The sequence below is a fragment of the Micropterus dolomieu genome, linkage group LG12, assembly GCF_021292245.1.
Source record: "Micropterus dolomieu isolate WLL.071019.BEF.003 ecotype Adirondacks linkage group LG12, ASM2129224v1, whole genome shotgun sequence".
In the NCBI taxonomy this organism is placed as follows: Eukaryota; Metazoa; Chordata; class Actinopteri; order Centrarchiformes; family Centrarchidae; genus Micropterus; species Micropterus dolomieu.
Genome location: NC_060161.1, coordinates 19,309,288 through 19,326,192, shown reverse-complemented (window position 1 = coordinate 19,326,192; position 16,905 = coordinate 19,309,288). Strand labels below are relative to the sequence as shown.

The 16,905-nt window shown below is 39.8% G+C and overlaps 1 protein-coding gene across 4 annotated transcripts in view; it reads right to left on the bottom strand.

The window, feature by feature from the left end:
• The window catches only part of LOC123981077 (protein Dok-7-like), a 42,280-nt gene that overhangs the window by 23,273 nt on the left and 2,102 nt on the right, over positions 1–16,905 (bottom strand). For all 4 annotated transcript variants that reach the window (XM_046065707.1, XM_046065706.1, XM_046065704.1 and 1 more), the window contains exons 4-7: positions 14,034–14,234; positions 6,909–7,028; positions 1,449–1,550; positions 244–1,043 (exon numbers count right to left, since the gene is read on the bottom strand). In XM_046065707.1, coding sequence (XP_045921663.1) covers positions 244–1,043; positions 1,449–1,550; positions 6,909–7,028; positions 14,034–14,234 — 1,223 coding nt within the window. The remainder of the gene's footprint in view (positions 1–243; positions 1,044–1,448; positions 1,551–6,908; positions 7,029–14,033; positions 14,235–16,905) is intronic.

Below are 16,905 nucleotides of genomic sequence, written 5' to 3'. Positions count from 1 at the left end.
ACAGATGATAGCGTGATGATGAGGCCTGCTCACACAAGCTGTTACTTTATTACCGTCGAGTTATACAACCAAGCACATTCAGGAGGAAGATGCCATTTTTTCAAGTCTTGAGCCAAACAGATGGCCGAGGAGAATAGAACTACACTTACAACTGAGCTCAATTCTAGTCTGTTTCTGGCAAATCTGTAAAAAGACAAGGTTTTAGTCAGCAAAACTGACGCCGAAAGATATCTTTCCACTCACCTTAAATCCGCCACACACTGAGCAGATGGTCACGATTGTTTTGGAGACAGATGTGAGAGAGGCGCAGATGTGACAGGAGTTTGGGTGTTCACTAGAGGGCGCCACCTTGGTTTTCTTACTCTCCTCTGAGGGTCCCTGTAAGTGTTCACTTATCGACTGACTGTTAGAAGTTTCCAATGGACCCTCAGAGGTCATGGCACTGCTTTTATTGACACTTGCTGAGTCTGTTGTGAGGCCTAAAGAGGCAGGGGTGTCTTTAGTTGGGGTGGAGGGTTCATTATCTTTGGCGCCCCCACTCTCCTCCTGTAACAGACTCCTGGGAGTGTCATAGAGATACCTAAGTGATGTTGGTACCTGGTATTCATGTCCAGAGGAAGTGGGGCAAGTACAAGGGCTCAGGTCTTGAGCCAAGTGGGGAGGCAAACTGAAAACAGACCCAAAGTCCTCCCCGGGGGTGATATCCAGGCTGCCTGTGTAGGAGGAGAAACTTCCAGAATAAGAGGAATGGCTGCCGGTGGCGATGCCGCTGTCAGATGAGCTCTGACGGCCAATCTCCTGAAGCTGACGGGGGGGTTTTGCAGACGGCCGGTTTCCACCTCCCTGGTTGACGGAGAGCTTCTCGATGCTCTGTAATGCCGCTTTAGCGCCCACATGGCCGATGTTTTCGGATGGGTTGGATGCCGGTTCGGTCCAAATGGCCAGCCGGCTACCAATACTGCAGTCTGATTGGCTGGTGTCTGACGTGTCGGAGGAGCCAGATATGCTGCGGTCGTCCCCCCCAGCAGACGTGCAGTACGAGACTGCCAAGAGAGATGATATCAATAAAACTTTATTGGATTTAATCAACGGCTTTAACAAAAAAAAAATGCTTTCATCATGTCATCAATAAAACATTAATTATTATTATCCTTATTATTAAAACATAATCTCCTCGTATTCAACACTTAATAGGAACTATAAATCACCCTTCTCTATCTGCAAACTTAATTTAAACCCAAACACAGCATTATTAAAAGCCAATGTATGATTTATACTCATTGCTGAGGAAGAAGGATCCCTGTAGTAAAAGAATGAATCTGGGTGTTTTGGGATGAATATGTAATGAAAGATACACCTTCAGGGAAGGAAGATTTGTAAAATGGGCAAACATTTAGCTGCAGTTTCGCCTTTGAAAGAGAGCAGAGCATTACAGTAACATCCTCTACCTGTGCTGCTTCTGTGAGAGAGCATGCTCAGCCGTTTCTCCAGCTCCTGGGCCTCGTGGTTCAACCTCTCCTCCAAATTTGTCTGACTGGCGGGGCTGGGGTCTGTTAAGAAGAGCATCCGAAGCACAACTTCATCCACAAAAAGGCTTATTTCATATGTACAACTTGTTATAAAACATTCAAACTAATTAGTGACTACAGGGTATGTTTAGTGCGTCTTGCTACTGTCACAGATGTGGGATCAAATGTGACGCAGCTGAGCATTTTGTACTGCCCTGACACAGGCACAGCTGTGAAAACACATCCAACTACTCCAGAGAAACAGGGAGAGACACTTTGAACCACAAGGGTCTCAGTCACATCTCTGTGGCACCGTGGAAATAAATGTATCAGCCACAACTTGTTAATGAAAGAAGAACTGACAAACACTTCGGCAGGAGTGCTGTGTACCAATATTTCGTCAGCGAGTGTCACAGGCCTTTGGGCGAGGGTCACGCAGGGGAACACCAGTTTTTGTACGACACTGCAGGGTTTATTAATAGCGCTGCCACGTGGCTCTGTTGGTACGCGCTCTGCTGTTGTTGGTGCTGTTCTAGGATCTAATGTACCATGGACCACCAAGGTCAACCCTAACAGTGGATCAATTTTTTGTTATCTGTCCAAGCCTGCAACGGTTATGTGGTAAATGGACTCTGCAAAAGGTTCAGATCACATTCTGCATGTGGAGTACCGAGAGTATACAACAATGAAAATATAACAGACTGGAACAAGCTGTTCCATGACTTCAGTGAGTCTTGCTACTGATGCCCCTTGTCTCATATAGTTATATGTTGATTACATGCCTAGAAGACAAAAGGCTGTATGTCCTACTGGTATTTAAACAAAATGCAAATCATAACATCAAGAGGCACATATTCCCAGCTGAAAATCTGATTATGCAACAATGTATGTCAGGAATGCAAATAGATGAACTATTAATAAATGTATCACTGCAGTCTAGTGTAGACAAATTAAAATAACATTGATTTGAAATCCAAACTAAAAGCTTCAGAGCTAAGATTTCAACTAAAGTTTAACTTTTGCATTTAGTCAGACAGCTCAATGTTCTCAATTATCAATTTATTCTCCTTCCTTTTAAACTTCTATCTTGAGCTAGAGACTAAACTCTCTTGTCCTACTGTACATCACACAAACACCAGGAGGCACAGACTCCCCAGGTTGCTTGCTGAAAAACAAAGCATCGCAAAAGTACAAAGAAATATAACTTCACATTTCAGGAAATGCATTTGGCTTAAGGAAATTTACCAACTGCATTCTAGCTTAAAGATGATTGGTAAGATTCAAACTAAGATTTTAAAGTTTAAGACTAAGATTTCAAATACTTGTACAAACCTTGTAAAGTTCACACTTAATACTTGTAGAATATATTCTTATTATAACCACATTGTTTTTGTCATGATGAAAACATACTTTCGTCTTAATGAAGGTTCTGCACTGCGGTGGTGTATTGTTGCTTTCATTCAAAGGCTTTGCTTACTACAGCATCTCCACTATCTGCTGCTGTTCATCATCTGAGAGAAATTCAACATCATACTTCCTCTGCACTCCATTTAAGCAGGTTTCTCTGCCATTGCTGCTATGTGACAAGCAGCATGCCAGCATGACCAAATGCAGTGCAGCCAAAGAGATCAAAAAAGGAGTGCGTCTTAGACTTGACTAACAGGTGTCGCAGCCTATCACATGCCGTATTTTTGCGGTTTGCTCATCCCAGCTAAGCTCCACTCACGCTTCCTCCCCCACTTTGACCAAATTAGGATTTTCTGGCAAACTGGCAAAGATGGCAGTGAGCTGTACACAGGCTTCAAAAGTATGTCCTCACTACATTTTTCTCATGTCTATGATTATGAGATTAGGAATTGAAACTAAATAAACTGACTAACAGCCCTTACTAAATTTCGTTGTACCTTCACAGTGCAAAGACAATAAAGACTATTCTATTCTCTTACAATAATAATATATTAAAATACCAATAACAGTAATGGTAATAATAATTTACTCCTGCATCCTTTGCAATCTGCTCATTGCACTATTGTCTGAATCTATTTTGTTTTGTTTATAGTGTGTGTATATATGTGTTCTCTATACTGTAGCCTGTGCTTGATTTTATTACTGCATCATTGTGTTACTGTATTATTGTATAAGTAAGCACTTTGTGAGCATTGTACAATCTTAGAGTCAGATTCCTCGTATGGTATGTGTACACATACTTGGCAATAAAAGCTGATTCTTATTTCTTACTGCTCTCCAACAAATTTGCTATACCCAATTAGAGGAAAATATTGTACTTGTTAAATCATAAAATCGTAGTTTATACATTATTTTCTAACAAATTTTAAAGGACCAACTCAACATTTTGGAAAATGTGATAGATCTGCACACTAACTCTGAAGCTACAGCTAGCAGCCGGTTAGCTTAGCTTTGAATTAAGTTTGAAAACATGTAGCTTAACTCTGGCCAAAGGTAACAAAACCCACTTACAAACACCTCTAAATTCATTCTAATTAAAACCTTAATTCTTATTTATTTAATCTGAACAAAAGAACAAAGAATACAAATTACAGCTGGCTTCAGCTACAAATTTACTGTAAACATATGTGTGTGTGTTATTAATCTTCTCATATGATACAACTATTGGCAATCAAGTGAATATTAGTAAAACTATTCCTTTAATTTTAACCGTATAAGTTAAAAGTTATATTTCATGTCGGTAAAGCTAACTAGCTAGTCAGTTAAAATTTACAAGCTGCCATAGTTATCCCTATCGTCTCACCACATGACATTTTGATTACTCGTTATGTCTGTAATTTTCTAGATGAACGTTCTCTTACTGAAGGTTTAAAATTCACGGCAATAAAATTTGTATCCTGGAGACTAAAAGGCAGAGAGAGGCGGAAACGGTTCGACACACAAGTGAGCCTAGAAACACAACAGCACAAACACAAAATAAAGGCGGAGATATTTAGTCAGGAGCTGTGTAGGATGGAGACAAGGGCTGACGTGAACCACAAGTGAGAACAAGAGATGCAATTAAGGGCTGCATAGAGGAATAAGATAGAGCATAAAATGAAGGAGAGAGTCAAGCAGTGGGTGACAGAGTATGAAATGAAAGGGGGGAGGCAGCAGCGGAATCCTGTGGATGAGGTTACATACATGCCCGGAGTGATTAGGAGGCTTTGGCTGTTCTACTTGCGTGAACTGTGACTTTGACCCCTTGCTCTCCCTCCGACATCCTCCCTGCTATTTATTCTACTACACACCACAATAATAGGAGTATGAGCTCAACCTGTGATTGGGCGGCGAGATGTGTGAAAACCAGAATATCCCACAAGCCCCCTCAGCTGCCTGGCCCACATTTCCTGTTAAGTTGCACACTGGGTGAGAACATTTTTCAAAACTGCTAGTGTGGAAAATTGAAGGTGTTAAAGTGGACAGCAGGGGAGCAGATAATGTTTAACGGCTGTAACATTAGATCTAGCATCCAAATGCATTAATAAAATAACAGATAAAAGGTATGAGGGATGAGAGCATTGTCTTGTCTGTATCAGAGACTATTTCTACCAATTCTATGTTTGATGATAACTGATTTCTTAGTCACTTTGAGTCAGCAAAAACAGGCTGTAAACACAACAATGACATACTTTGCTAACATGCTAGCAAACAGTTTATTTGCACATTCAGCAGATACGGAGCAACATGGACATTGATTTGGTATTTGTGTCCACCTGAAGGATGTAAGTGCAATATTCACCCTCCTTTTGTTGGTTTCCACCAACTCCACTTCAGCTCCTAAAATGCTCCCCTATGTTTACCAGCTAGGCTAATCCTGTTGTTTGTTGCTGTGCAGGAAGTGTACAGTGGATTGATCAGAGCCTAATCGATAAACAGTTTCAGTGACGCTGAATCAAAACAGTAAAACCAAAACAACAAGCCAAAAGACCCTAAAACTCTCGGTGTCGGAAAGTTTTAACAATGTGGAGGACCTTCTTTTATATCAGATAGGGCTGAAACTTATAGTATTTCTTCATGACGTCTTCAAATTGCCTTGTTTTGTCCAACCAACAGTGAAAACCCTAAAGATATTCACTTTCCAATCACATAAGACAAAGAAAAGCAGCAAATCCTCTCAAAAACTTTGACAGATTATCAAATGTATTCATTTTCTTGTAATCCACTTTCAGCACTTAAATGAACAACGTTGATGTTATTGTGCAAAAACAAGTTATGCAGCAGAAAACAGACCTAAAAGTATTTTTTTTAGCAAAGAAACTAAGCAGATACTGTCGAGTTTTTACAGTGGTTGGTAGATGAACAGGAGAGCGAAAGAGCTGATGGTGGACACGCTACAGTATAATGTAGCAATATTCTACCATTTTAACTCTTTGGAAAACGTATTATTCATTATTTTATGAGCTCAAGTGCAATTGAACAAAATTATTCATTAGTTTCAATATTATTCAGGCTTTACTTATTTAGTCAATAATTACTGATAGGGGTAGTGTCTCAGATACTTGTGCAGTGCAACGCAATGTAAATGTATGGTACGGACTGTATGATGTGTGTCATTGTGAAGTCTGTGTTACTGCAGCCTTGTGCGTCACGGATGCCCAAAACAAATTTTCCTTAGGGGACAATAAAGTTGAACTTGATCTTTATTATACTAATATTCACAAATGGAGATAATGAAATTCACACATTAGGTCTATCATTTAACCAGTGTGCTTGGCATCTTTGACAAATTAAAATCTTGTCAGACAATCCTGCTTTAATAACAGTAAAAAAAAAACCCAACAACAATGAATGGCTGTTGGGAACTCGTCCCGTCCTCCAGCACGCCCACCAGTAGCACTACACAGTCAACTATACATAGACTACAATTGAATTTGCTGCCATAATCACAGTTAGTACAGTAGATATCCTCTTACTGATGTTTAAGGTGACCCAAAGCTTTACATTCAGTACACTTAAGTCAGGGGTTAGGGCGTTTGACTAAATTTATAAAATTGCTTCAGAGGATTACCCAATTACGTAAAAAAAAAAAAAAAAACAGCTGTCAGTCATAATTTAGTCACATCAAAGCACATCCATCCACTGAGGAATCCTCTGACTCATTCTGCCAAAAATGGGTGGATTCCAGGGAGCCAGCATGAAAAATCCCTGGAGGCACAGAAGGGGAGCCATGCAGGGTTTGAAATGGCAAGTGTTGACTTAAGTGTTTGCTCATACTCCTTGGCAACAGCGTGGCTATTAATTATCCAAATAAGCATCACATTGAGATCATTGCCCTTTCTTTATATAATAGTCCTGAGAACTAAACTTTTCCTTTCTGTGAAGAACTCTTATGTGCAGTTGGTTTTTCCGGTCCTTTCCAGCTAAGGAGCTTTAAGCACCTTTGGTACTGACCTGGCAAAACTGGCCGCAGTCCAAAGGGGCCTCTGGTGGGGGAGATGCCTCTGACGATGCAGTCAAATAGAAAGCTGATCTGCTCACTCTCAGCAGATGAAAGCAGAAAAACACCGGCCCCTGTAGAAAGCAGACTTTATTAGTGTCACGTTATTTTTTGCAGCACTGAAATATCCACTACCAGGGCAAATATTCTGTATTTAGTAGAATTTTACTTATATTGTTTGTTTTGGCACCACTCCAAAACCCAGCGATTCTCAGTTTACTCTCACACAAGTTAAAGAAAAATCAGCAAATACTCACAATTAAGAAACTGGAACCAGAGAAAGTTTGGCATTTCTTTCCTTTGACAACAGTCCACAGGCAAGCTAGCAGCGCTGTGAGGCTGTACTTACACAGCCACACAGCTGTGCTTTAGGCTTAATGCTAATATCACCATGCTAATAACAATCCTAACACACTGATGTTTAGCAGGTTCAATGTTTAGCATGTTCGCCATCTTAGTGTAGTGTATTAGAAAGCTAATATTTGATAATTAGCACCGAACACAAAGTACAGCTGAGGCTGATGGAAATAATTAGTTTTGCAGGTATTTGGTCATAAACCAAAGTATTACAGCTATTAAAAATTATAATTTTGACCTAAAGATGGTGCTAGATGAAAAGTTGAGGGATCACCAAAGTTATTACAATCCATCATGAGGGAGACGTTAAAGTCTGTACCAAATTTCAAGGCAATCCATTCACTAGTTACTCTTAAAATTTCACTCAAAACTACAACCTGTCAACCTGATAGATGCACTAGAAAAACATTTAGAGGTTCATCAAACTCATTAGGACTCGTCAACTGGACATCATGCATATCTGTACAAAATTTTGTGGCAATCCGTTTGATAGTTGTTGAGACATTTCAGTATGGATAACTTTGCTTTAATAAGATCAATAAAATATAGTCTAAAGCTGGAAAAACTGTGATTTTAAAGGAAACCACAGTATATGATCAAAGAATAAGTGACGAAAAACAAAAAATCCTACCAAACATTCAGTGCGAACTTTTGGTACTTGACAGTTTTTGATAGTTGGTGCCACGGACACATATTGTTCCACAAAGGCATTGAGGTATGATACCCAGCCCTTGTAGTGGCTGCTGCATTTCATATTAAGTCACAAAAGAAAATCTAACTTCCTCTTTATTGCTCCCAGTTCATCCTTCACATCAATTTAAAATGTCATCAAAAGTGAATGGAGAGGCTAAAGGCTGTGCTCCAGAGGTCTCTGACAGTACAACTTACAAGGTATCACTAACAAAGGGTCATTATGTTGCCCTATCCCTGAGACCACCCATGTCAAGGCAGGCCTGAATAACATTCCCAGCACTGCCCTGGCTGTGAGCAGGGTCAAAGGTCTGCAGCAAAGTTTGCACCAGTCAAAATTGAAGATGTATTGCCTGCTTAGTGCTGTTGTGATATGGATCTCCCCGCAAGCACATAAACTACTTAGGTTAGACTCTGAATTGTATCTCTACAAATCTTTGTACTCATGTCATGCTTATGATAGCAGGTGATTGAACATCAGGTGCACTGCCAAAAGCTACGGTACAGAAAAAACACAAGGCACAGATGGCAGGGTTTGTTTAGATTACAATCCAATACAGATTCTGTGTAGGAACAAAAACAACTCAAGTGGACCCTTCTGGTCTCTCACAAAGTGATAAAACAAAGCATCAATACAAAGTAACACAACTTAATACATAAACGTAAATTAGCTCATATATTCACTGAGAGCAAAGCCCGGCATTTTTATTCTTACAGCAGCAAATCCATCCAAGCAGGAAAACATTAAAGATGCTTTTCTGTCTATTCACCAGTCATCGATGTCTACGGAACCAGTGCCAGCTTCCCTCAGAGGTACCGATCAAGGTTATTATGGTTTTGGATTTTTCATTAGTTTTTATTTTTATTTCTTTTGACTTTTTGTTTTTAACGTGGGTTTGCTAGTTTAGTTTAGTTTTTATTTTTGGAAAATGCGTTTTAGTTAAATTTTTATTCGTTTTAGACTTTGTTGCTGCACGATGCCAAACTCAGTTCAGTTTAGTTCAGTCCAGTTTAGTTTTTTTCACAAAACATTAAAATACAAGTACAATCCGAAATATTTGTGAAAAGGGACACCCTTTTTTAAATATGAAGTACTGACATGTTGTCAAAATAAATACTTCAAATAAATGAAGCACATGCAATCTACAGTATAATTTCTAAACTACATACAGAAAACCCTAAGAGCTAAACTACCCTAATCCTACAGTGGTCCCAAGAAATTCATTACATCAGTCTCTAGCTCTATCATTCTTAGTTAAATAGGTGAAATACAATTGATGGACAGCTAAGAAACTGGAAGATAGTGGAGGCCCCCCTTGGAGTCACAAACAACAGGTCGCTAGCACCCTGTTGTTTGTGGCTTTTCCAGTATGACTGGAAAGCAGTTATATTAAAATCTAAACCTTTTATTAATAAAACAAATAGGTATTAAAACAATGTGAAGCACAAAGAGACAGGTTGGCTGAGATATCAATGAGCCCATAAAACACACACTAGCTGACATGCAGTAATAACAAAACACAACTCCATACAGTTGTTGCATTCATATTATTTTGTACACAGTATGTATAAAAAAGATGATAGAAACATGTTCAAATCCCACCAACTATGCAGCTGATCCCCCCCCCCCCCCCCCCCCCCCCCCCCCCGGGTCTACCAGACTACTTTAGCCTCCCCCTAACGTTACATGAGGCTCTCCTCCTAACTGTGGTCGCCACCTGCTAGGCTGCGTCCAGACGCCGCCCTGACCCCGGGCTCTCACGCAGGCAGCGTGCCAGCTCTTCACGCGGAGGACAAAATCATAACACACCCGCGGCTCACCAAGAGGTGCCTATCGGCAAATCAACGCGCGCACCGCTGAACTGACGGTCCGGCCAGACCAACTGCCCCGCAACATCCCCCGGCTTCATATCCACTCGAAATGCAGGCTTATTAGGTCCTATAAAATAAACAAATAAATGAAAACTAAGGACATTTAATCTTTCATTTTGGTTAGTTTTGCAAACCTACAACACAGTTTTAGTTAGTTATCGTTTTTTGCCACAGCCTGCATGCGTTTATTGCAGGATTTCTGTATGAAAGTGGTTGTGTTTCGGATTCTGCTCGCTCATGAGTTCAAGTGAGCACGTGTACAAGCACATGCCTGGTAGCAATCTTAAAACCGCACCGCTAGTGGCCACTGGAAACTACATAATGACCCCTTTAACTCCCTCCAAAAAAATTTAATTATCCCCAAAGCAATCCTATAATATAGACTAAGTGCTATTAAATTACTGTGACTGTCTAAGCAGCACAACAAGCTACAAACACAACACTAACATATCATTACTAAAACATGCTAGAAAACAGTTGCCTTTTTCACACATCCAGCAACATTAGCATTCAGCTGGAGTTGTTTGTCCGATATTTAATCTTCTTTTAGCTCCATTTTTGGTCTCCACCAACTCCAGATGGAAATGTCTGGCTCTTCAGCTGCTAAATGCTATACTAAGTTCACTAGCTAGTCGCTAAATGTATCTCTCTGCCGTTTGGTGCTGCCAGGGTAGTAGTGTACAATGTGTTTTTAGAGTTTTTTTCAGTGATAACAGCTGACTGCTGCATCTGGAAATAATGTTAAGATCTGGAAATAATGATGAGATCACTGAGAGTGAACAAAAACAGTGAATTTGGGCACTGCACAACTAAAACAATGAGCCGAAAGAGGTAATAAATCTTGTAAAAGTTGAGATGAACTACAGCGCCAGGTGGAAATTCTCTGCAGGTTTGTCACTACAAAAATCTCCTCAACATTACACAAAGTGATTTGATCCATTTTTAACAAAAATATTGGTGCAGCTTTAAAATCTTCTGTTTGTGCTGTTTGAGGAAATCTGTCATTCTGATCATTCAAGAGATTAAGAAAAAGTATATCAAATATGGCTGCAACTAATTATTATTTTCATTATCCATTAACATTTGAGTAAAGCTTCTATTAAAAGGTCAGAAAGTAGTCAAAAATGCCCATCACTCTTCAAACTGCTTGTTTGTCTGTCCAAAATGATAAATGTATATAAATGATAAATTGCTAAAAAATAATTAATTGTTAATCTAGTGTAATATTCTAGTTTTTAGTGTTAGTTCAGTTTAAGTTAAGATTTGCTGTATTTATGTGTTTATTATTATATTGTATCCTTATTTTATTTTGTGATTCATGTGTGACTTCTTGTTGATTCATTTCCCATCTATCATTGTCCATATGACTAATAATTGTAGCACTTACTGTATATCAATGTGTGATAAGTGTTTTACATATACACACACAGGAATATAGTAAATGCTCGAAAGAGCCCTTAAACACATCTCCTGACACACCACAACACTGGCTCCTTGGCTCACATTCCCTACTAATAAACTAGAAACCTTGGAAGATAAACTATCAAGCACGACATGGATAAGAGGTCGGACAAAAGCAGCTCTCAGATCTACAGTTGCTTCAACCAGAAGTGAGAGGTCCAACACTGTTATACCATTTCTCCCTCTGCTGTGTATAAACTTTGCTGAGAGATTACATGTCACAGGAATGCACGCCCTTCAACACAAACATTTAGACACAACTTCATGACCCCCCTGCCTTTGCTCTTTGTTTGTACATAAAAGTGTAAGTGATTTCTGACCATCTTCATATAATGTGAGATCCACTGCTGAAGATTTAATGAAGCTAAATAAATCACACATCACATTCTGAAGTGTCATGTTTCCAGCAGGGTCATCGTGTGTCCGCAGCGCTCTGATGTTTGGCGTTCCCCTCGTGTCTGTCCCTGTCCCCTCCAGGTGTTGACATACGCTCCTCTCTACTTTAATGGTTTCATGTCTATTCCAAGATGTAAACTGCAGTTTACCTTATCACGGGGACACACACACGGGTAGGACCGTAATAAAATGAGCATGGGCATAACTCTTGCTTCTCAAAAACAACTTCTCTGGAGTGATGCATGATGCTGAATTTTAAGCACAGCAGGGGTGATCCTGCACAGGCTGAATAATTCTCCTCCAGCTGGTTTCTTGTAGTTATGAAGCAGCTGGTTTTCTAATGCCCAATCCACCAAGTCGGGGCAAAACAAACGAGAACGAGTGAAAAATAGTTTACTGCCATTTACGTAATATGCTTGCTATTACTCATTGAGGTAAATCAAATTTCCAATAACGTCCCACTATTTCTATTTTCCAAGTGATATTTGGATTTAACCGCAATCACATGACACATGACCAAAAGTATGTGGACAGCCAAAATCATTGCATGATTGTTACTCCAACACCAGAGGCATGAATCTGCTGCTACAGGCCTTCTACAAGATTTTGAAACCAGGGATTTACTCCCATTCAGCCACATGAGTATTAGTAAGGTTGTGAACTAACTGTTGGCCAACGAGGCCCGGCTCAGTTAGTGTTTTACTTTATTCCAAAGGTGTTGGCTGGGGTTGAGGTCAGGGCTCAGTCAAGTTCTTCTACCCCAAAATATGCCAACAATTTCATGAACAACCTGGTTTTGTGCACACACTATTGTCCGACAGAGGGATTCCTTATCAGGGTACATCAAGAGGGTACTTCCAGGGTGTGGGCGGGAAAAAGCAGCTCAGCTAATTTGCTAAAACAGAAATTATGAGTTGCCAAAAATATCCACATAGGTGTTTTGAGGAGGAAAATATAAAAATAGCATCACAAATTTGCACCAGAACAGGTTTACATAGTTTAATTTTCAAAAAACACCATATTTTTTTTTTTTCATACTGCACATTGCTGCAGCTTTCCACCGGTGTTTTTGAGGGCGTGTAAGAGTAGCCGCTTGGCGAGCGTTATATGATGAGCATTTTGCAGGGAAGCGGCTGGACTACAAACAAGCTGTTTTCAGGCAGTTCAGAGCAGAGTTTTCTGTGGGAGATGGGAACTCCCTTTGGGCTGGACTTTGGGCCTTTTCACTTTGCAAACCTATTACATGCACAAAAAGGTATATAACTAAATAAAGGAGAGGGGGAAAAGCCAAACGGCATAATACCACCTCTTTAAGTAATCGATAAATAGTTGAAACACCAGCTTTTGCTGCTCTACGTGGTTGAAGTATGAATGCCAACATGAATGAACTGAGTGAAAAAAAACAGACCAAGCCTAAACATCAACTATTCCAGGATCACCATGTCATGTATGGGTTTACATGGGTAGTCAGAGATCCACCAGAGGTGCCTGAAACCATTTTGTAAGAAAGTGGGGGAAAATACGGTTGGGAAACACTAGTCTAAACCATAATTGAAGTATGTTGTTTCATTAAGATTTCCCTTAATTGGAACTAAGTGAAACCATGAAAAGCAGCCCCAGACAAAAATGACAGGGAAGTACGTGGTAATGGGTGTTTTTTGAAGCATGTAGTTAATTCAGAGTTGCACATGACATGACTGTACTGGGAATCAGACTCTCTTTCACAGACTGCTGAATGAAAGCTACAAATGAATTATCTCGAATTACCCTGTTTGAGGAAGACACCAACAAAACATGACTCAGATTGCGATTTAATGAGCTATTAGCTTCTAATGGTGCGACCCTATTTTACTAAAGAGACTTTATTGTCATGAGATGAAGAAGACAATGTTTAACGTGGTTGCACAACTGTTAGTCTTTTCTCAAAACCACACTTTGTGTTTGATTTTAACTTTGTCTAAAAAGGTTTTTTTTTTTTTCTTGTTACTTTAAATTTTCTGTCTCCATTATGCTGTTTTCTAATCCTTCCATGTAGTCAACCACTCACTCTTTGTGGTAATGAAAAATGTACTTAATGTCCAATGTTCATTAATCTTAGCACTGTTTTTATAGTTCCTTCAGTTCCCCTCATGTTAACCAAACACAAGAGTGCTGTTTCAGCCTAATAACCAATTATCTTGATGCCTTGAAGAACCATCTGTCAAACACAACATAAACATTATAATAGCTAAATGGCCAACTTGCCTAAAATAAACAGATCCACATGCTGCATAAAATAACAACATAAAGAGCAATAAACTTACAGTATCCACATCGTGTTCCTCCCTCGAACACAAATCCATTGGGTACAGGCCCATATCTGCGCAGGTCTGGAAGGTTCCAGTGGCCGATAATAACAGGAGGGACGTCCCGGGCCAGAGCCAGTAAGTTGTTGCATAAATGAAGAGTTGCAGGTCCACTCTCTAACTTGGTCCCTGGTAAGACTCCAACGCTGAATCTGTGAACTAATTAAACACAGAAACTAGTACAACAATGAAGAAAAGCCAATTACAGAACTTCAAGAACTATCCAACAAATCTATTTTATTTTCAAAAGTAGAGGGACTTGCATCTTTCTGGATGTGGCTCTCCTCTACTGCCCTACAGGAGAAGTAAAGTCTGCACAAGCATGGCTTTTGTGATGCATTGACATTCCCTGTAGTGAGGTGTGCAGGAATGAACAATACAGTTTAAGTCATGTGAAAGCAATGGTCAATGTAAAGGAATCGTTTGAGATTTTGGGAAATACATTTATTGTCTCCCTTGCTGAGAGTCACATGAGAAGATGATTACCACTTCCCTGTCTGTACAGTAAATATGAAGCTAGAGCAAGCAGCCATGTAGCTTAGCTTAGTTTAACTTAGCGTAGCATAAAGACTGGAAACAGGAGACAGCAGCTAGTCTGGCTCTGTCTGTATGTCCTTTGGAAAGAGCCCAGCTACTCTTTAACCTTGTTTGCAGTCTTTATGCTATGCTAGGCTAACCAACTGCTAGTGGTGGCTTCATATTTACTGCACAGACATATGAGTGGTTCTGCTTTAAGTGTACTTCTCAAAATGTCATTGGAGAGAGTGTAGTTTTGTTGATAAAGACATGTTTTATGAGTTTTATGGTTCACTTTAGGACTGCACACCTTAACAATCAAGATTTAAGAGATGATTTATGAAGAGAGAAGATTGAAAATAGCTGCAGTAAGGTTTTACAGGGGATAGAAAACATGCTGTCTTTACACAGTGATTACTTCAGCACGGATTTAATTTCATTCACTAATAAAAAAGGAGAAACAGCTGTACAGAGAATGAAATCAGCAAGCTGAGCTTTGAACACAACTGACTTAGATCTAAAGCCTAATGCAATCAACCAAAGCCTGTCATAAACATCTGTGTAACTGAGCCTGTGTACTGTTGCTCATAAGAAACTAAAGAGGAAAACTGGATGTATGCACACAAAATTTGCACTTCAGCCTAAGAGTTCGCAGAACTTCGTCCAACGCATGTGTTGAGTTCCACAGCAGTGCTCAGCCAAAGACTGCATTGAACAAACCTCGCCAGGTGAGATTGATGGAGGTGGCGATGAGGAAATGTCGGCCAGCTGCGTCACGTCATCGCTCACGTTAAGAAAGATTCATACGGTGTCACACACACAAACACACGCACCAACAACAACAAAAGCTCTGCGCACGGTGGCCCTAGGCCCACAGCCTGGCAGGTGACATTTCGGCTGGTTTGGATGCACTCCACACTGTGGCATTAAGCTTTAGGCCACATAACACACACACTTATCTAGCTCTACCAAAACACACATGCAAGCCTGCACAAACACAGGTGCATCCATATAAGCAAGCACACACACACACACACACACACACTTGCACATGACTGGAAGGAACAACTGCGATACAATTTGTCTTTAGCACCATGTCCTCTTCCACACAATCAACTCCCACAACATGGTCATTAGCGTCTGCTTTAAGTTTCAGCTGGACAACAGCCACCAGTAGAACAGGCTAATACTATTTATAGCTCCTATTCGTTTATCACCTATATCACTTATATAACACATCCACACAGTATGGCTATAAATTAACATTTAATTCTATGTCAGAAATGCGTAGAGCATGAATAAAAAATATCACAATAATGATCCTCATCCTCCCATAATTCTCAATTACAAGAAAAGTTTTTAAAAGTTTTAAAATTAGCATCCCTGACATAAAAGTTTGTGTGATGAAATCTGGTTAAAGATCTTTCCCATTAGCTCTCGTCATGATGCAAACTGGTTTGTTTTAAAATGGGAGGATGAAGCAGAAGCATGAGACGGGGTGATGACCTTCGTAGTTTTAGTAGGGGGTGCTTTGTGACCTTTTATGTCCAATGCATCAGTACTCAAAATTTTGGTTGATCACAAAACTCTATCAAATCAAATAGAAGTAGAAAGTTGTTAAAAACACCACAGTTCCTTGCCCTACTGATTTCCTGCATCCAGCCTGCTTCTTCATTAAAATTGTATTTAAATTACTTAATAATGTAGCTTCTTACATTTTACCCATGTTACCAACCAACCATTTTATCATTTTCAGAGAAGCCTAAAAGGCCAACAGCATTTTAGAAAATAATTCATAACCTCAATAAAAATATCCCAAATAACCATCTGCATCTAGCTAAGTAAAAACAAAACAGAGATCTGTACATGAATCCTTAACAACTTATCAAGATGCTATGTTGTTTTTGTTTTTCCAACTTATAGTAGGATACCTCAACTTGATTTAGAGTCATTATTCAAGCCACCCTTTCATCCTGCCTGGGCCGCATTTTGTTTCCTGTCTTAAATAATCTCTAGTCGAGAAACTGCAGCTTTTCCGAGCAAGACTCTTATCCTGTGTGCCACCTTCATTTAACTTGCTGCTGGTGGAACACAGGACTGAATTCAAGATTCTGCTCATCACCCGTCCATCAGACGGCTTTCATAAATCAGGCCCCTGGATATTTTCATAAACTGCTGACCCCTTTCTCCTCAGGCAGGACTTTCAGGTCATCTAACCAGAGCTTACTGACAGCTCCTTAATTAAAATCAAACTGTAGTTGGTAGTTTTGCTGTTGTGGCCCACGGGCGGTTATAGTCTTCCTTGAGATATCAG